This window comes from Betta splendens, chromosome 3 (genome assembly GCF_900634795.4).
Source record: "Betta splendens chromosome 3, fBetSpl5.4, whole genome shotgun sequence".
Taxonomy (NCBI): domain Eukaryota; kingdom Metazoa; phylum Chordata; class Actinopteri; order Anabantiformes; family Osphronemidae; genus Betta; species Betta splendens.
Window position 1 is genome coordinate 15,512,706 of NC_040883.2, and position 19,871 is coordinate 15,532,576.

The 19,871-nt window shown below is 48.6% G+C and overlaps 1 protein-coding gene across 3 annotated transcripts in view; it reads left to right on the forward strand.

The window, feature by feature from the left end:
• The first annotated feature begins 101 nt into the window (after positions 1–101).
• dennd2b (DENN domain containing 2B) overlaps positions 102–19,871 on the forward strand; it is a 31,350-nt gene continuing 11,580 nt past the window's right edge. The window contains exons 1-10 of one of the 3 annotated variants that reach the window (XM_041070080.2): positions 3,168–4,073; positions 9,446–9,544; positions 12,208–12,849; positions 12,931–13,473; positions 14,798–14,943; positions 17,677–17,798; positions 18,231–18,434; positions 18,717–18,813; positions 18,978–19,022; positions 19,104–19,288. In XM_041070080.2, coding sequence (XP_040926014.1) covers positions 4,054–4,073; positions 9,446–9,544; positions 12,208–12,849; positions 12,931–13,473; positions 14,798–14,943; positions 17,677–17,798; positions 18,231–18,434; positions 18,717–18,813; positions 18,978–19,022; positions 19,104–19,288 — 2,103 coding nt within the window. In that variant the 5' untranslated portion in view covers positions 3,168–4,053. Of the gene's footprint in view, positions 246–3,167; positions 4,074–9,445; positions 9,545–12,207; positions 13,474–14,797; positions 14,944–17,676; positions 17,799–18,230; positions 18,435–18,716; positions 18,814–18,977; positions 19,023–19,103; positions 19,289–19,871 lie in introns of those variants that run through there. The other 2 variants (XM_029145464.3, XM_029145466.3) reach the window with 2 other exon arrangements.

Genomic DNA, 19,871 nt, shown 5'->3' on the forward strand with positions numbered 1-19,871 from the left:
GTGGCAACGTTATTTCTCAACCGTCTGAATATCAGCAGCTACTGCCTTTTTTTCATTGAACTCTGATTTCCATGCAGCTGCGTCATCGTTTCCTGTCAACTTTTCCTTTTTTCCCCCTCACTCCGTGCAGTTATTCGGACGAGGCTATTTTCCGCAGTTTTCAGGCGGCACTGACAGAAAACGACCCACGCTTTGTGCAACAATGGATCTCTGAGAAAACACCGCACTCGCAAACACAAACGCAGGTAAGATGACGACTTTTTCTTTCAGCCCATTAATGTGAGGAGGCAAAAAAACAACAAAGATTTAACACAATTACAGTTTTGTGGCATCTTTTTGGCTGCTCTGTTCGTGAAGAAAGACAAACGCCTCTTCTGTTATCAGTTATCGGCGTCATTAACATGTCTGAGCTGAACGTTTTTCCAGAGATGCTCACTTTGACCGACGTTTGTCTGATCCGCTGTTTGAGCTTTAGAGGGAAAAGTTTCTCCTCAGCTTCACCGCTGCACTTCTGCGGCTCCGCCTACAGGGGGCGCCTCAGCCTTTAAATTTGACTGACCCGCAAGAACCGATGTCTTTTGCAGATGTTTATGCTCTCACCTGTGTTGACTCTTACCTTCGTGTCCCGGCAGGTTTCAGTTCGCTTATTATTTGTGTAGCTTTCAGAGGCATTGTCCCAACCCTAACATTATTGCATTACTGCATTATGTTACAATGCCCTTCAAGGTTACTGGGTGAGTAGCAGACGCGTGTTGTGGCTGCTGCGAGATAAAGGAATGTCCTTGAGCTCCGTTGTGCTCCTCTATGAGACGGTGTTTGCAGGGAACAATGAAACTTTAAGAAAGAATCTCCCACGTCTGGTCGTTTGCAGATACTCGCTGATAAACGGAGCACACTCTGTTGCTCAAGAACTGTAGCAGGACAACATGTGCGTTTAAAACAATCAGTGTTAGTGGACGGGTGAGTTTGACAGCAACGTTTTCTATTGGCTTCATAATGGAGTAAGAATGAAAAATAATAAACAGTCCCAACAGGTTATGAGTGTGCCTGAGGCTGCAGGCTCTTAGAAATATGAGTAAACACACAGTCCCTGGTTCTCTTCCCTGCATGACAACAGAGAGCTGCAGGAGAAATGAGTCGTTGTGTTGTCTGTTGTGTTGTCTGGTACTGGGAATAGTCCACAGTCTCAGGCCCATGAGTGCGACTGTTGACTAGACACGTCGGCCTGACTCAGCCTAATCGCGGAGTTTAAAGGCTGCCGCAGGTCTGTTGCTGAAACCTGATGCGGCGTTGATCTCACCAAAGGCTTTTTCTATTTAAATCGGAGCGCATCGCTGCAGTGACGCCGGTTCCGCACTCGACTGGGTTGTGAGGTGAATTCCTGCGCTGCAGGCAGCAAACGCCTGACACCCAGCTGTGAAATGGCCCTCGAACATTTGAAGGTGTGGGATTCACACCGGATCCTGAGCAAACACGTACATAGTTGAGAGATTTGATTTATGTATTGGTGTTTAACAGATAAGAAAAACATAAAAAACATTTACAGCAAATCTGAGATAGAGGCTTCAGCACTAAGTACATATATAGGTGCTGTCCTTGTGCAAAAGTACAAGTACAAGTACAAATTGTTGTCACTCTGTTTCTTCTTTTACTCCAGACTTCACATATCACAGTTTCAGACTTCAGAATACTTACTTTACCTGTACAGTAAGTTCATTTTTTCCACAATGTTACTGTTAATTTTACCTAATTAAAATAATACTTCTTCATCTAATGTCTGACTTTGTGGGAAATCCTGTGATGGCTCCAGGAATTTGACGAATGTGTGTGTGAATATATTTGAGGCAGATGTACATAATTATATGATCTGAACTTTGATGAGCTCTTGTTATGTAAGGAGAGGATGCGGCTTCTCACGAGGAATCCAGATGGTGCTGTGATCAACAGAACAATGAATTCCTGGAGTTTCGGCTCAGGCTAAGTTCTGGTAAAACATCCCACAGAAGACGTCAGAGCCTTCTGGGTGAGATGAGACTGAGGGGAGCAGGTTTCATGAACGGGTAGTAAAGTTGTTATTGGGATGAGCAAACTGTGCGCATCCATAAATGGTCAAAGGTTCAGCACAGTTGTGGCTTCTTTGCTCGTTCATAGAAAGGTTTTGGTTCATCAACCTCATGGTGACTTTTGACTGTTCTGACCTTGGAAGCAGCAGCTGATGAAGCTATTTGAGGTTCACTTAGTGGCTTAATTATGGTGTCAATAAGTTTTAAGTGTGTTGATCTGTGGTGTTTTTACATAGCTGTTACATTCAGAGTCTTTTTAATATGCGCTCACCACTTGACCATTATGAAAGTAAAAAATTATTATAATTAGAATTCAAATTAAAATAATTACATTCCATTTTTCCCAAATGAGCATGCACACTGTCTGACTGTACAATGATGCTCTTTGTTATAAGCTGTAGCCTTCGGAACCGCAGAACAGAGCAAAGTGGGTTAATTATCCCAGAGTTACTTCAAAATTAGGAGAGATGTTGCCTTTTGCGTGAAAATTCAAATTCTTGTGGCGAGCTGCAGTTCAGACTGAAGGTTCAGCACCAAGGCAACGACAAAACTCCAAACTTTAAAGAAGACTCAACTTCTGTGCCTTTAGCTGAGGAGTCATGTCAGCGCTGCCTGTTCACCACACCCAGCGGTAACGGGGCGTCTCCTGCCTCCTTCATTCCCTGCTGCACCTGTACCCACCTCCATGTGATGTCATGGCGGCTGCAATGCACCTACAAGTCCTGATCAGTTCCTCTGAGTCACGAGTTTGCATTTGAGCTTCACTTGACTGATGTTATTTTATTATGATTTACTACATCATAGGTAGAAGTACACAGACTTAATAGTTAAAGTAAAAGTGCCTTGGTTTTAAAGCAAAACAGCAGCTAGTAAGTATATTACAGCAGCAGAGGTTCTCTCCTCTTGCTCCTACTCATTAAGTCCTATATTCCTAAGACAGGTACCATCACATAAAACAATGTGTAAAACATTATATTGATAGCATAAAGCATTTATTAATGTTAACTCAACTCCAAACAAATTACAAATACAGTAAGTAAATATAATCAGGTACATCAACCTATTGTACTGACTGAGTAAATGTACATGCCACATGTGTAAGACTGTCCTGATCGTCCTGTGAGGTAGCAATAAAGTACCAAAAGTAAAAGTATTTGACCCTTAGCAAAAACATAAGTGAAGAAATAAGTTAGAACTAGTGTCAGTTTCCCATAATTAGATTTACTTAAAAGAAGCAGCTCAAAAGGCACAGAACCTGAATGGTTGTACTAAGTTACTTACTTTGACCGACTTAATAAATCAGACTAATACGACATGTAATTCACAATAAATGACTAATTAATTAACACTAATTAATAATAAACCACATCTAGCTACTTAAAGCATCTGTCACACAATAACCTATAATGGCAGCATTGTTTCTGACTGTAAAGTATAAGGGAACCTGAATCTGAAACACTGGCAACGCACAAATATTCCAGCTTTGTTAGAGCGAAGCACTTGGTTGGATTCCTGCGCTGCTGCCTGGTCACACATTCATCTCGGAGATGAAAAGGCATCTTTGTGTGGCTGAAATGTTCCCAGTGCGCAGCGCCACAATGTGTTGGCAACATGTTTTCATCAGCGGCGGCTGCAGCTCGTGAATATTCATCCACGCTCCTCGGGCCAGCGCGACAATGAACAAGGGCCGGCAGGCTGCATCTGAATGTCCTGCCGGGGGTGGGGAGGGGGCAAACCTCGAGAAGAGCGGGGGGCAAACAACTCGTCTCCATGGCAACAAGTCCTGCCTTCCTCCTGCAGGCTGTGCAGACGGGAGGCAGGAGTCTTTTCCCCCTTCTGTTTTTTGGGTCGGAAAGACCTGAGTCGGAGTTTATTGAAAGGCGCAGGTATCCGGCCAAAGCCGCCAAAGTTCTTCAATGGCGCAGATGAGCGGGATTGACGCAGAGGGATTATAATCTCAGAATGTCAGCAGCAGCCGCCGCAGCCATGGATGAGAGCAGAAAGTCCGAGGTAAATGTCCCGTTATTGACGAGCGGCGGCGCGAGGCTCAGAGTTTCAGTTGAGACGCGAGGAGCGAAATGGGAAAGTTGCGTGAAGGTGCGTTTTCGGGTCGACCCAGTCCTCATGTGACCATATTTGGTCATCGACATGTGAACGCGGCGGACGCCGAGTGTGTGTTTGCTCGTGCGGACCCTTTGAATGGAGGAAAAACGTCCGAGCGGATTCACGCGGCTAACGTGATTAGAGCGAGTTGTCGCAGAAAGGTCGAGCGGCTGATAAGTAGAAACAGCCCAGAGGAACCGGAGCGGATCCGGGCTCAGCTGACTCTTTGTCTTGGCACATAAAACCCGCACGAAACAAAACGTGTGAGCTTTTAGTGTGCGGCTGAACGACGTGCGTGTGACGGTTCACGTGCACGCTCGTTGTTCTGTGTTGTGGAAGTAAACGTTAAGTGTTATTTTTTTATTAAACAACAATGAACTCATTTTACTATTTCTAATTGAGTCATAAATTTAGTCTCCACCACATTTACTTACTGTTGCTGATCCATTGTCCAATCATCTCAGCTCTACATTTGGACACAGTTAAACTGGACCAGTACCGAACCCGCGTGCGTCTCAGCGCCCAGGTTAAAGCCTTCGTTCTGTGGCGGCTCCTTATCTCGTGGGCTGCTACGGTTTCCTCCGCTCTGTTTTTTCCTATAACATTCTATTGTGCAGATCTAACAATGACCTTCCCCTCTCACTGGACGGGACCGTCGACACCGAGCTGTTGAGGAAGTTCTTCTCTGTTCTCCCGTTCTCAGGAAGGAGCCCTCACCATCCACCGTCCCGTCCTCCGTCCTGCGTCCATCCACTCAGTTTAGGTGTGATTGGATGAGCTCATACTCTGGTGCTGGTGTCATATTGTTCTATGGGGCAGCTCTGCAGGCTGCTGAGCCACAGGCCTTTTAGATTAGCGCGGTTATTTCTGTAAGATGTGATTCTGGCCCATTTTCCCAGTCAGGGATCTCATCCAGCGTTGACCTCGTTCCCCAAATTTAGCCCTCGAGCCCTGAAGTTATTAACCCCTGAAAAATGCCTCCCATTGAAGCTGAAGTAAACATTTATGTGCTTTAACCTTACAATAATAATGATGGATGTTGTTGATGTCGGGTTGCCTGTGATTCTAACCCGCGTGGAGCCGGGTTGTGTTGCTGGTCCGTCAGCCTCCAGCCTCTGCAGACACCTGCTGCTGGTTCCTCTCAGGCTCGTAACAGACGCCCGACCCAGTTCGTTAGGAAGCTGCCCGTGAATTCTGGAGGCTTGTGCAACTGTCGCGGCTTTTGAAACGCAGACAAACAAAGCTGGGAAACAACCTGGCTGCTTCTCTTCACTGGCATCACACACGCAGGCAGCTGGAATGCACTTTGAGCTCCCTATGAATCATTCTAAACAACGCGAAGCTCGCTCCTCTCCGCGTTGAACTGCTTCTAGCGATTTAATGGGGTCTGTGGGACGTTGCGTGTGACTTCACTGTGTCAACAATGTTCTGGGCTTCATTTATTCAGCTAACGTAACGTCGCGTTCCCAGATTCAGTCTGTGATACTGTATATGCGCTCGCTAACACTGATATTCGCCCTTTGAACTGGTGGATCTGCTGATCTGGGGCTATGTAGCTCTTTATGAAGCAGACAGACCATAATGGAACGACTGACTGATTAATCAGCAGCATCGGCTGTTGCTGTAACCTGTGTCCTCAGCATTGTGTCATCTGGTGTGAGATCGCTTAGTGGTTCCACTTTACTGGTGACTGAAGCACAGAGGTTCAAAGGAATTTCCTGTGGATCAGACAAGGAATGAGCCGCGTACAGGAACTGCCCCTAAACACCTCATGCATCTGACCTGTCTGCAGTAAAAATACCTCAACAATGATCAAGAAACCAGCTGAGTGTCCTTCTTTATGATTTTACAGCATCTCATCATGCTTATGACTTCCATGTTTAGAAGTAAATATTCCCCCTACTGTATCAGAGCCTTTTTGTTTTGGTGACTCCAAGTGAAGGAAACATTTTATCTCATTTATACCCTTGGAAAAAACTTGTGTCAGAGGTCATCGCTGTGACACGCATTCTGCCCCCCCGGCGGCGCTCAGATGGACATAAGCCTGTTTTCCACATGCCTGCCTCTGCAGCTGTGCACGCTCATATCTGGGTTACACACAAGGGTTTTTCCTCTCGTCCACAGAAAGAAAACATTCAGAAAGAAAAAGCTGAAAAGGCTAAAAGAGGAGATAAAAAAAGATTCCAAGAATTGGTTCCACCTGGTGCAGGGAGCTATAGCGGCAGGATGGTGAGCCGTGTGTCGGGGGCCGTAATTGCATAGGTTTGACTGAGTGCAACCACCAGTAGCTTCAACCTTGGTGGTTTCCGTGCAGCCCTGCCCCCGGACTGTCGGCTCATTAACACAGCGTGCACATATCCACAGTGAACTACGGCGCTTTCATGCCGTCATGGGATCGTATTGTCTCTGACTAGAGCTGGATTCCTTGCTGCCAGGGTGTTTATGCTACTCAGCTCCCGCATCGCTCCGCTAACGTGGTCTGACTCCACCACATCAAGCCTCCTTTTGTCCACTGTGGACAAATCGGGCCTTTCTGCAGATACCAGAACAATGGGCCGGCCCGGCGCGTGGGCGCGCTCCCCTCGCGTCTGCCGGTGGTTTGTGATGTGTGGGAAGACTTGAGGCGCTGGTCGCGGGCGCCGCGGGCCGGGAGGCCGGGATGCCCATCGGCAGAAGCCGCTGTGTGTTTATGGGGAGACAAAGGCTTTACAGTCGACCTGCCTGCACGTTAATGAAACATCGTCCAGAGCGACGTCATGAGGCGGTGACATAAAAGTGCCAGGTGCTGAGAGGCTGCATACTTGCGTGAGGCCTTTTCTGAATGAGAAAGCGGCTCTTGGCCTCGAGTCCCGTAGCTCCTGCCCCCTCTTCGCCCTCTGGAAGCATTCTCCAACATGTTAATGTAGCCGCGGTCCGATGGCTCGGGCAAATATTAATGCATTCCTGTGTAGCAGACGATGCGTTGAATGTGACGGGGTCAAGGACGACGCGCGGCCTCTGTTTCCAAACGCGGCCCACCTGATCCAGTGGCTCCTGTTCTCAAACGTCTCACCTTAACCACCACTACACGACCCACTGCAGCGTTCATCCTGAGCTAAATTGAATCCTAACTTAACTCGAGTTTTCTTTAAACCTCAAACATTCCTTTGAAGTCACAAGGACCAGCGAAAATGTCCTAACAGCGCTGGTTAAAACACCCCCCCCCACACACACACACACACACACAGCTGATAAAACACTCACTTTTTAACCACATCTCCCTCTCAAGGACACAGCGAACACAAAGGGCTCCTTTATTCCAGACACAGTGGTCTAATGGACACGCTGGAGAATGTGCTCCTGCTGCTGAGCAAAGTATGTGTCATTGATATGTCAATATTCATTACTTCAGAAGCCCACAATAATTCATTAAAATGATGTACCTGTGCTGAACTTGTGGGAGCATGTCTTCTTACCTAACCCAGGATTAGCAGCCTGATGGAGGTAATGAAGGGATTGGAGGCAGCAGCTCAGGTCATGGACGTATCCTGTCAGGATGCATCAAACTGCTACTAGTGTCAGTGACGATGAGGCTTCACGTCGCTGAACGATCAGAGGTGGTGAATTTCCATTAGTGAACTTTAACATGTTTTGACCTTTTGTTTTTGTCAGTGGTTGGTTCAGTCGTAGCTCTGTAACATTAGTAAATTTAAGGTGGAATGTTTCAGAGGGTCTTTCAGTGCCAGTAAGATCTGCAGCCTCATGTCAGACCCCCCCCCCCCCCCCCCCCCCCCCCAACACACACACACACACACACACACACACACACACACACACACACACACACACACACACACACACACACACACTACTTCTCAATGTGCTTGATGTTGGTCTGGCAGCCAGAATCACAGCTAAGTACATTCTAATGTTGCTCTGTAGCCTTAGATTTAGAAAACTGATTACCAGAGTAACACAATCAGCCCAAAAGAGTTCTCACACGTTAATGTGATTTATTCTCTGTCCTTTTTTCAAACACCAAACATTTTAGCACTAATTAGTGTCACAGCCAAAGAAAGTAGTAAATGAAGCAGTGCTTCCCATGTGCGTGAACCCGCTGACATCTGTTTACCGTCTTGACGTCCCAACAGCAAGTCTTGTTGAATGCACTTTAAAGGTGCTCTAGAGCCTCTCAAAGTGGTTGTTTACAGCCTGGGATTTTGTGTAAAGAGATGATATCACACCTCAGGAAGTCAGTTGGCTAACGCCTTGGTGTTTACAGTGTGAAGTCCATCACGGGCCTCTCTGACCCGCTTCCGTAAGTGCAGCTTTCTCAGGGCAAAGCTGAAAATAATTCACCTTTACTCAGTGAAGAGACGTCTTTCCTATGAGGGAGACATATTTTTGATCAAGTTTCCAATCACAGATTAAAAATCTATCATATATGATTTGAGCTGTGTGTAAGCAGAAGATGCCATTATTCTGATTACAGAGGGACTCATTACTGAATGGTTACGACCGGCAGAACATTTCCTGCTTTTTTACCTGTTTGACGTGTGATGAGGGAGACTGATTTACAGAAATCACACTATGAGGAGAGGAGAGTTGGAAGTGAGATCAAACAACATGGTTTGCTGCGAAAAAGATGAAAATAATAGTGGTGAGTTTGCGGCGACAGGAAATAGCTGACAGCGGGAGTGCTCCCTCTCTCCTCATCTGTCTCCATAGGCCTCAGCTCTGCCACTGGTTGACTGGCTTGTTCATACAACAATTTCCTGTAAACAAGCCTCGCTGCCAAGCACCCTCCCAACTCCAACCTCTGATCTTTTGGGATTTCCATTCGACCTCCTTTTGCACCAGAACAATCGCTTTGGGCTTTTTTAAAAAAAGGGGTCAGCGCTGCAATTCCAAAAGTGATTTTCAGGGGCAATAGCCTCCAGTTTGACGGGAGGGACTCCTGCAGCGGACCGCTGGTCTCATTCACGCTGTTGCGGTGTTAAATTGAGGAGCCACATTTCAGTTGACCTTTGCCTTGTTGCAGTCGTCACACGCGTTGGAGTTCCAGAGTGTGAACCGTACCAACGAAAGCTACTGCAGGTGGCACTGGGGCTGGTGACTGGCTGAGCCCTTGGCCTTGTGTACACATCAGATTGCTTAGTTATGCATTGTCCTGGTTGTGGCTGATGGCCCAAAGTTCACGTTCATTCTCGACCCTTGTTTGTGTGTCATTTCAAAGCTTGCATGTTATATTCCTTCTCCATTCGCCTTTTAATGCTTCATGCCTTTGTGTTGGTCCTCAGGTGCGCAGGCGGTTCGCAGACAGACATGACTGCCAACAAGAGTTCGAAGGCTGCCTCTCATGCAGGAGGGGGTAAAGTTCCCCGGGACGTCCCTGACAGGTCAGTGACACCTGGGCCAGCGGTGGGCTGCGTAACACGGTCACGGGCTCCACCTGACAGCTTAGTTGGATTGGAATGAGCAACTAGTGCAGCAGCCAAAGTTACTGTTGGTTTCAGCCACGTCTCCCTTTTTTTCCTTTTAACCGATGGGAAAGTACAAGTCATAATTGTCAATCACCATAAGGCATCCAAAGCTGTTACAAGTACAATCCTGCATCCTGGACAAGGGCCCCATCCAGCTCTGAACTATGAGTCGTGAGCAGAAGCTTGTGTTAGCATGTTGTGAGCTGGTGGTGTCCTGCTGGGAGGAAGAAAAGAAAACAGTGGAAATGACATGCGATCGTTGAACTCTTCATCCCGTCTATTTTTACCAAGCTGGAGTCTCAGCACAATGTGGCGTCTTAAAAACACCACGCGCAGTAAACAATGATACAGACGATCACAGATGCACAATCACTGGCCTGTTTTTATTCCCCGCTATCTTTAATCTTCAAACGCTTGGTGCAAATTTCACATGCGCTGGATTTGAATGTAGGTTTACAAATCATGCGAGTGGGAGAAAGCAGCTGGCAGATAATCAACTCAACATATGCTCAATTAGTGAATAGTTGTGCGATCGCTGGGCGGTCTGCTTTCTTCATCTCGCTCAGGAACAGGAAATGGAGCGTGGTTGCGTGTCCTGAGTGAAAGCCAGGGGTCACGCTGCATATGTGGTCACCTGAAGCTCAACTGGGTGAAGGGGGCTTTGGAATGTCTTTATTTTTAGATTTAATTGGGAGGAATTACCATTTTAAGGAGCAGCTATAGCTGCAGTATACTGTATGAGTGGAGACGTAGCAACCGCCGAACCGAAGGCCAAGAACTTAAACGCTCATGATTAGTTCAATAAAATGCTCTGTTACTGAGTGTGACACTCTGGTTGCTACTTAAACATTCCTCATCTTCCTGCAGCGGCCACACTTTCTGGACTTTAGTTGGGAGTTTTCCAAGGATCCAGTCAGATTTGTCTGACAAATCCTCTCACCGCTTGCTGTGATATGTAGTGAGCTGCACTGGTGATTGACACCAGCACGACCTCTGACTAATTTATTGTTATCGTTGAGTAATAACGTTTCACACAGACAGTGAAGTTACTTTGCTCAAATTATTCATTTTTCCATAAAAACACAAGATTAGGCAAAATTAGACATATTTAAATCAAATATTTATGTTATATTTATTTTTATTTATGAAATAAAAAAATAAATGTGGCATCTGGCCAAATCTTACACTATGTCTACCAGCGTGTGATGTCAGGTTCCACTGTGAGTAAGATGAAGTCTCTACTAGAACTCTCAGTCAGCATAAAATGTGTGCATCTCAAGTTAAAGAGATGTGAGCGTTCAGACAAAATCTGACACGTGAACCGAATGTCTGCTTCAGATCCAAGCAGCTGCAGTTTGTTCCTCCGTTCAGAGTTGGACTCACGCTGTATCTGGGTTCAACTGGATCACATCTCAGGGCGATCGGGCCTGCAGGCCACTCTGGTACAGAGCAGGACTGTGGTATGACCCTGAAGCACCAAAGCATTCCCACAGCTCCACGCTGCCACCTTTATGCTTGGCTTCAGGCATTATGTTCCCTGAGTATTTCTGGGTTTGGTTTTGAGGCCAGGTGTAGAACACCAAGCTTTGACAGAAGAGAGTCCATTAACAAATGAACAGCTACAATAATCATTGTGTACTCTGTGCTTCAGGATCTAAACATGGATTTCATTATACAGAGTAGAGGCAGGTTGTCGCCTTTAATGCTCATATTTCTTGGAGGGACGTATAATGAGGTGCATCCATCACGCTTGCTGCTTGCAGCTTCCTGGCTGTTGTAAGAATCTCCCCACCCCGGAGCAGGACAAATGAAACCGGGGAAGGGCAGATAGGTGTGAAGCGAGATGTGCCCCGACCTGCAGCGTTGGATCACAGTCCACAGCCCTCAGCTTCCTCCTCCCATAACGCTTGTTATTCCAACCACGGCTGTGACATCAGATCCCCCGCTGCTCTGCTTTCGCAAGAGCTAGTCAGCGTCCAAGTCATGACAAGATCCCCGAGTGGCTGTGTGTCAGGAAGCTGAAGGGAAAGTTTGTGCGCTCAGAGCAGGTGAGCGCCGTGGGAAAGTGCTTGTGTTTTGGAGCCCAGCGCGACGGTGCTCTCAGGCGCCACGCGAAGGACCGGGGATAATCACATCACAGGTGAGACGGCTGCGGTGAGGGTTCTGGCCACGCTGCTTTCTGTGTGAGGTCCACGGCGATTCTCCCGTTATTGCGATTATGTGGAAAAATCCACGGTGGCGTTTTAATGCAGTCTATATTTCCTTTGGCCTCTCTTTTAATCTCACGCTGCCAAAGACCAAATACTTTCCTGTGGTTATTCTAAATAAGTGGCTCATGTTTTCATTCTGTCTTTGATCGTGGATATGAATTCAAAACGTAAGCGGATTTTTTACAGTTTTCTCCCAGCTGTTCCACATTGAGTTCCTGTAACTCATAATTGAGTGGATTTGTTGGGAGGTTTCAGGATTTGTTTCTTTTGCTTTAATAAGATCGTATCTGCTACGGAGAAATGTCTTCTTTAAGGAAAACATTCCAGTGTTTCCAGTGTGTGTTCACACCTTTCTTTGTTTCCTTTCAGGTGCCAGTCCACATCAGCGTGTCCTGTTTTCTCTGCCAGCAAGAGGCAGAGCCAGCAGCCTCTCCTCGGCGACGGTGAGAATTCTGGGAAGCAGAGTCGCTACGTCCGGACCGACGGCAGGTTCCTGGCACGTACTGGCTGGAACAGGAACGCGGCTAGCCTGAGCGCCGGCGCAGCGCTAACGGGTGACACCGACCCCCGAGGTCGCCTCACCAAGTCAAAGAGCATCAGCTGCCTGGACAACAGGCTCTCCATATATAAGCCACCAGCTCAGATCAGCTCCTGCCAGGAAAGTCAGGCCGTCCAGGACGAGAAGGAGAAACACGGAGATCTTTCTGCGCAAGATGGACTTAATAGTAGACCCTTAAGTTGGAGCACGCTCTCACTGGGGCCTTCGTCCAACCAAAGCCACAAACGCACCCTCTCTCTCAATCGCTCAGTGCCAGGAGTTCCCCCCGCCACGATCCGGAAGAAGATCTCAGAATGGGAGTGCAGGAGGGTGTCTCTGCCTAGGATGAGCCTGTGTCTGGATAAAAGGGCAGGGGAGCGCGTGGGGGGCAGCGAGGGCTGCCCCAGCCTGCTCTCCTCTCCCTGCAGCGAGAAGACCTTCGACTTCAAGGGCGTGCGCAGGATGAGCACAGCGTTCTCGGAGTGCTCCTACACGGAGACGGAGGAGGAGGAGGGCGTTTCGGACAAGGACGGCCCCGGCCGCTTCCAGAAGAGGACGCCCAAGACGGAGTCCTCGGCGGCGTTCTTGCGCTCCCTGTCTGCGCGGAAGGAGACGTCAGCGGTCCTCAACCGGATACAGAAGATAGAGCAAGCGCTGAAGGACAACCCCAGCCCGCCCCCCCCGCGTTACCTCAGCAACTGCTACGCTCCGGACTCGACCAGGCAGAAGGCCTTCGTGATAGGCGACGACTTCGACAGCACGTGCGCCAGCAAGCGCAGCAGCATCTGCTCCGTGGCCACCGAGCCGGACGCGGCCGCGGCCGCCGATAGACTCTCGAAGCTCCGGCAAAGGTTCAGCGTGAGCTCAGCCAGGTCCGAGAGCCCAGAAGCGCCGGGCCGGCACGCCGCCGCCGGCGTCCCGGTCAACCCCCTGCCCAAACCCAAGCGCACGTTCGAGTACGAGGCCAAGCGGGACCAGAAGGGTGCGTTGCCGGCCAATGGACTGGCTCCAACGCGGGGGTCGGAGTCTCCGCCGCCGCTGCCCTCCACCCCTGCGCCCGGCGTCCCGCGAGCCGCCAAGGCAGAAGGCATCAGCAGGTGAGAATATAGCTATAAGAAGCAAACAGGAGATGCTACTGCTGATTCAGTCTGCAACCTTGTTTTGATGCAGTCCCATATTAAGTTGATCTATTTCAACTCTGCCTTTGGTGCCAAAATGGAGTCTGGATTAGAGGTATATGTAAAAACCTATTCCAGTGAGTTAAACAGATAAGTGTTGGCAGGAGGAAATGCTTCAGTGTCTCTCTGCAGCTAAATCTGTTCAGAACAGGTGTTGCTGTTAGATGGTGTAATTTAATGGTCATTATCCTGATATGTTGGAGCAATCTTCTCCTCTTTGGCTCTTGTTGGGGGCAGTGATGGCCTGAAGGTTAGGCAAGCAGACCTGAATGAAGAGATTAATGCTGGGTGGGACAGGTGGTGAAAGGCGGAGCTCGTCCCCTCCCTCGTTAACACCGCCGTCGTGCCCTTGAGCAAAGCACTTAATCTCTATGACTCCAGCAGAGCCGCTCGGCGGCCTCAGATCAGACTGATATGATCCCAGGCAGCTTCCAGGTGTGAATGTCATCAGATTGTTCCTGTTTAGGCGAATGTGTTTTCAGTGGAATGACTCTGAGCCAGTTTAAAACTGTTAAAAATGCCTCCATCTGTTATTAGTCAAAATCAGACGGAGATCAGAGATGAATGAGCTCCATTTCCCAGAAGGCCACTCAGGAACAATAATAGTTTCCCTAGTCAATAAGCATGAAGGTCCTGTCATTGTCGGCATATACCAGAATCATTATTGAAATTACTTTGGAAAGATTGGAGTCTTTACTATTTTTACTCATCAACTGAAAACATTCTTCTGTGTAAATAGTCAGTGGAAACCAATGAAATCCAGCGCTGGTTTCTTTTAATACCATTAAGCTGAACATTTGTTATTGTAGTGTCTTTTACTCTAAACCTCGAACTCTCAGGATCAGATGTCCTGCGTTTGTAAAGTGAGGGTGGGGCCTCTCCACATTGTCCCTATGTGAAATTTGGATGAAATACTTAAACATCCCTTCTCTTGGACTGTGTTTAACATTCCTGTGGCTGCAGCAATTTCAGGCCAGGCTTAAAAGCCACAAGCTGTCGATGGCACAGTTTGACCGTACTGTAGATCCCTCACTACTGTAGCTGCGTTCCTCTGCCTCCACATTTGGTGTGCGCCTCAGCATGTGTGAAGAAAAACCAAAACAACAGCATGTTTTCCTTTGATTGAAGCATGTGCTGACGAGAGTGTTTCTCTTTCATCTGTGCGTTAGGACTAGCGTGTATGAATTTTGTTTCCAAATGGCAGATATAATGAACCAGTCTGGCATATTTTTTATCTTCCCAGGGAGTCGTGTGCGTCTGAGGATGCTGCGAGTCCGCCGTCGTCGTATCCGTCCTCGCCGGCACAGAACGGCACCCTGAGCACAGACGCGCGGGGTCGTCCCACGTCTAAGAGCACTTTAGAGGAGAACGCCTATGAGGACATAGTAGGTAAGAAGCGCGGGTCATCAGCTTTAAAACAGGACACAGGAGCTTTGTTTTAAAAACGATGTGTTCATGTGTTCAGATGAATGCATATGGAATGAATTAATAAATAAAAAAAAACAATTGGGGCAAACTTTGTTCCCTTCGTGTAGATGTATGAAAAGTCCCACTGTGGGAGAAGTCAGTGAACCTAACTGTAAAATTGTCTGTTCTATAATAGCCGTACTCGACCACATTCTGAGGAACATGTTTATTTTACTGAAACAAAGCTCCCTCCTCATATTCCAACGGTTGTTCATCACGCTGTGTGTCTCACTGTTCACCGGACCAACTCTAAACTTCTCTGGGACTGTGTGTGAGAAACGCTGGACATGTTGAGCAGCCAAATTCCTTTCCACCAGCGAATGACCTCAGGCCTTCTGCCCGGTGCTCCTGCCAACTCCCCCGGTGCACAGTTCACGCGGTGGAGCTGTGTGTCAGTGCGAGCGCTATCTCCCGATGCGGCTCCATTTCACCAACGCGGTGATGATAAATGATGACCCAACGCGGGTCGGGGTTTCATAAGCAGGTATTATTATCGTGGTTTTTAATCTGAAGGAGCAGTCGGGCCACGACGGATTTTCAAGTGATTCCCAACAAAGCCTCCATTATTATAACGCGGGGAGCGTGGACGGACGCTCCTGCCAGAGAGTTTGAATCTGCTCCAGCTGTTTCAAACAAACGCTTCCAGGGTGAGGCCCGAATGGAGGGGCCCGACCGCTTCCGCCCAGCACCGCGCTGCGTTTACAGGTCAGAGGACGCGTCGGAGAAGCCGCCGCCGCCGCGGTGGGAGACGGGCGCGTTTCACGAGCAGGAATGAAAAACACAGCCCCCACGTGTTGCGTGAACCCTGTGAGGACACGCTTCTCCCCTCCACTCGTCCTGCTGGGGGTTTTTACTGGCACCTGCGCTCCCTGTCACTGTTTATCCCCAGAGTCCCATTCGTCTCCGGCGCTGTTCGGTGAACGCTGTTTCGCTGGCGCGGCTGATGAATGGCGTGTGAATGAACGGTGTGTGGACGGGCTGATGATTCACACGCTGTGATTCAGCTGTCTGTTCTGGAGAAGTTCAGTGTGTCGTCTCGCTGACCTAATTTACAGGCTTGTGTTGTGTCTGCTATCATGGGTTTGGATGTTGCACATAATTATGCAGTGTATTATTCTTATTAGTGCGTTTTCCTCCTCACTCATTCTATGCGTGAATGACTTTATACTGTGATTTTTCCGGGTAGACTGACATTGTCGGTGTCATGTGTTGTGCACCTCGCCCTGTGCAAAGAGCCCATTGTGTACACAAAAAATGTACAATCACAGTGTGCAGCCAAGGTGTGTCCACTGCCTACATAAAGCTGTGTGTGTGGGGGTGTGTGACAAAGCTGTGCATGTTTGTAATCAGAGGAGTAGATTAGTACCTTCCAGTCCATAAGCAGCTATATAGACATGTCATTTTCCCAGCAGGCTCTCATTACAGCGTTGCTCGGGTTTAATGGAGCAGCAGCGCAACGTGGGGTCGACCTGAGCCCTCGTCTGCTGCTCGGCTTTAACCACGCGAAGGGAATCGCTCGGCGGTGTGTGTGTGTGTGTGTGTGTGTGTGTGTGTGTGTGTGTGTGTGTGTGTGTGTGTGTGTGTGTGTGCCTGTGTGTGGTGTGTGCGCGCGTGCGTGTGTGTGTGTGCGTGCGAGTGTGTGTGTGTGTGTGTGTGTGAGCGTGCGTGCGTGCGTGCGAGCGTGTGTGTGTGTGTGTGTGTGTGTGTGTGTGTATTTACCGCCACCACGTTCAATAATTAACCTAAAAATAGAGGACAGAACACAGCTCTGGCTGTAGGTTAATCTCCAAACACTCGGTCATTGTTTGAGCAGGGAGTTCATGGAGTTTTTTCTCCCCGGCGTCGTGGCCCAGACGGAGCAGCTACCAAGCAGGGTTTCGTCCTTTTCCTTATTGCTGACAGATAACACTGCTTTTCTTCATTTCCAAACTTCCCCCCGTGTATTTTGACGCCATCTGGCTCTGTTTTTGTTCTGCGCTGCGGTTTCTTCACTTTCTCACAACCTTGTTCGGACCCCGCCAAAAAGCTATTCTCAGCGCACATGTCTGAATAGACATGGACTGTGGCGTTACACAAGCTTCCTCTTTATTGAGGTTGGCCGAATGCCAGGTGACATCAGCGGGAGCGAGCGGAGCTCTGTAATAGTCATTTTCCTATCAGTTATTGATTGAAGCAGAGCAGCGAGAGGAGAGTTTGAAACGATCTGGTTTATAGGCCCTATTCATTACATATGCCTCATTTGCTATTCCACGTTATATTTTCATCACTGGATGTTTTTCTTATATAGACGTCAGCATCTAACAAGAAACATATGGATCATAAAGTTTATGATAAGCGCAGATTTGTACAACTGAATGCACTGTAACACGTCGCGTCGATTGAAGGATGTCTCGGAGGATGAGCCTCCTCTCCATCTGTCACGGCAGACAGCCTGCATGCCTGGACGCTGACTCACAGGGGCTTCATCCGGGGCAGCGTGCCAACAGTAACTGTTTAGAAGAAAGGGAGTTCACTGGAGCCAGCTGGGAGAGACCTTTGACTTACCTTTTATGACTCGTCTCTCTGCAGACTGACCTCAGGCAGACCCCGAGGCCCGAGGCTGCCCTCTGTTTAGCCTTTGGACCTCTGTACTGAGCGCTACCTCTCTCCCCGCAGAGAAGGAGAACCCCTACGAGGATGTCGACCTGAAGAGGAAGAGTCTGGGACGGAAAACCTGCCTCCTGGACACCAGCAGATCCTGGGCCACGATGGACAAGAAGCTGAACTCTCCACCTCAAGTAAGTGGTATGCAGGATCTGGGTGGGATCAAGAGCTCATAGAAAACATCAGAGACAGAGCTGCAGCAGATGTGGATCAGTACAGCGCTAGGATCCACCTGCCCATGTGCTTGAACAAGGCACTGAGCCCCGAGTTGCTCTGTTTGTGTTCAATGTGTAATTCGCTTTGGAAAAAAGCATCTGCTAAATGACTCAATGCGACCATCGAAATGTGAACCCTGAGCAAACACCGAACCCCCCACGGGTGCGTCAGAGCTGGATTCTGGATAAGATCCTTACTCAGAATCTCACACCTCATTTGTGGCATTATGGGAAACTGAGTGCCGAGTGTATTCCCAGCGACATTCAGCACAAAGTCCCACCTGCAGTTTCTTCGCCCGTCGAATAGGATGATGATAATATCAAACCCTAACTTACTTTCTCTTCAACCAGCTGCCCTCCAAACCCAGCAGCCAGTCACTTCGCCTCCCGGGTCCTTGTGACCGGAAGAGCCACCGCATGTCGCAGTTGTCCAAGCGATACAGCCACGACGAGATGCTGCTGCTGCCTCAGGCTTCACCGTGCGGCCTGCTGGATGACGGCCTGTGTAGCACCAGTGACACGCTGTCCTCTCACAAGCACTGGAAGGTCCCCAAGGTACCGCACGCACCAATAGATCCCACTGGAACCCTGTCCTGTTTCACAGACCAGCTCGGGTTTCTGCAGGACCAGCTCAGCGACGGCAGCTTTGCCTCATTTGTCATTCGTGTGATGGGTGTAATTATCGGTTGGGTTCTAAGGGCTCACGGTGCCGATTCTCATAAACTCTCTCGAAGCCCTTTCCTTCCAGCAACCATTGTTTCTCTTGGCCAGGTACATCCATGCTCCCGCTATATTTGGGATCAAAAGAAACAAGTTTCCCCTTTCCTTTGTTTGCAGCTGGTCCAGAGGATCAACTCTATTTACTGCACTAAACGTGGGAAGAAGAGGCTGAAGAAACTGACCATGTCCAGTGTTGAGACGGCCTCTCTGAGAGGTAATGGCCTCTCTGCGATGGCTTCATCCACCGCCAGGACAATGGATAAATATTTAGGCCTTAGCCACCCACACAGAGTTAGCGCTGTGCTCCGCTCGGGACATAAACACATTTGTGCAATTTCCCTCGGAGCAGATTGTGATCTGTCCCGTTTCTGCCTCCAGATGACAACAGCGAGAGCGAGAGCGACTCTGACGACAGGTTCAAAGGTGAGCGGCCGCCGCCGGCCTCCTCTGCACGTGTTTCCCATGTGTCCACGCGTTCACGCAGCGCTTGCCTCCCCCGCTCAGCTCACACGCAGAGGCTGCTGAAGCTGCAGTCCATCCTCAGGAGAGCCCCCAGCTACCGCACGCTGGAGCTGCAGCTCATCGAGTGGCAGGAGAGGGAGCTCTTTGAGTACTTTGTGGTGGTTTCTCTGAAAAAGAAACCCAGCAAAAGCTCCTACTCCCCAGAGGTCACCTACCAGTTCCCCAAGGTAAAAGCCGGACAGCTGCAACTGCGACTAACACCTTCGATGTGTGAAAGAAACAAAAAAGTCCATGCGATCAGTGTCAGTAAAATGCATTAGTGGACCTCAATAGTGGTGTTTTATGCATCCGTTTGGACTGTTCTCCCAAAAGCGTGTCATGGGTTGGAGCCACATAATTGTAATTACAAAATGCCTGTGACAGCGGGGATGAATTTGAAACAGTTACTCCAGTGCGTTAGTGGTTTCAAAAAAACCTTATCAGCTTAAAAATCTGTGGCATGCTCTGGGAACGGGTCAGCGTCAATGCTAAATATAAGCACATACTGTATGTAACCACAATATAACCACTGCAGTGAGGACAACAGCTGATTGAAAACACCGTCGCAGTATCTCAAGGTTCCTGAACGTCACAGTTCATTAGTCACAGATAACCTTGTCTGAACAGTCGGAGGCGGTGGATGTTGATCCAGTCCTGTCGCATTTACACAGTCTAGAAGGTGTGAATGGTGAGCTCACTGAGGAAACAGGCCGGTGTTGTCTAGAAGTGTGTGTTGGACGTGGAGGTGTGGGCTTCTCACCCTTCTGCATT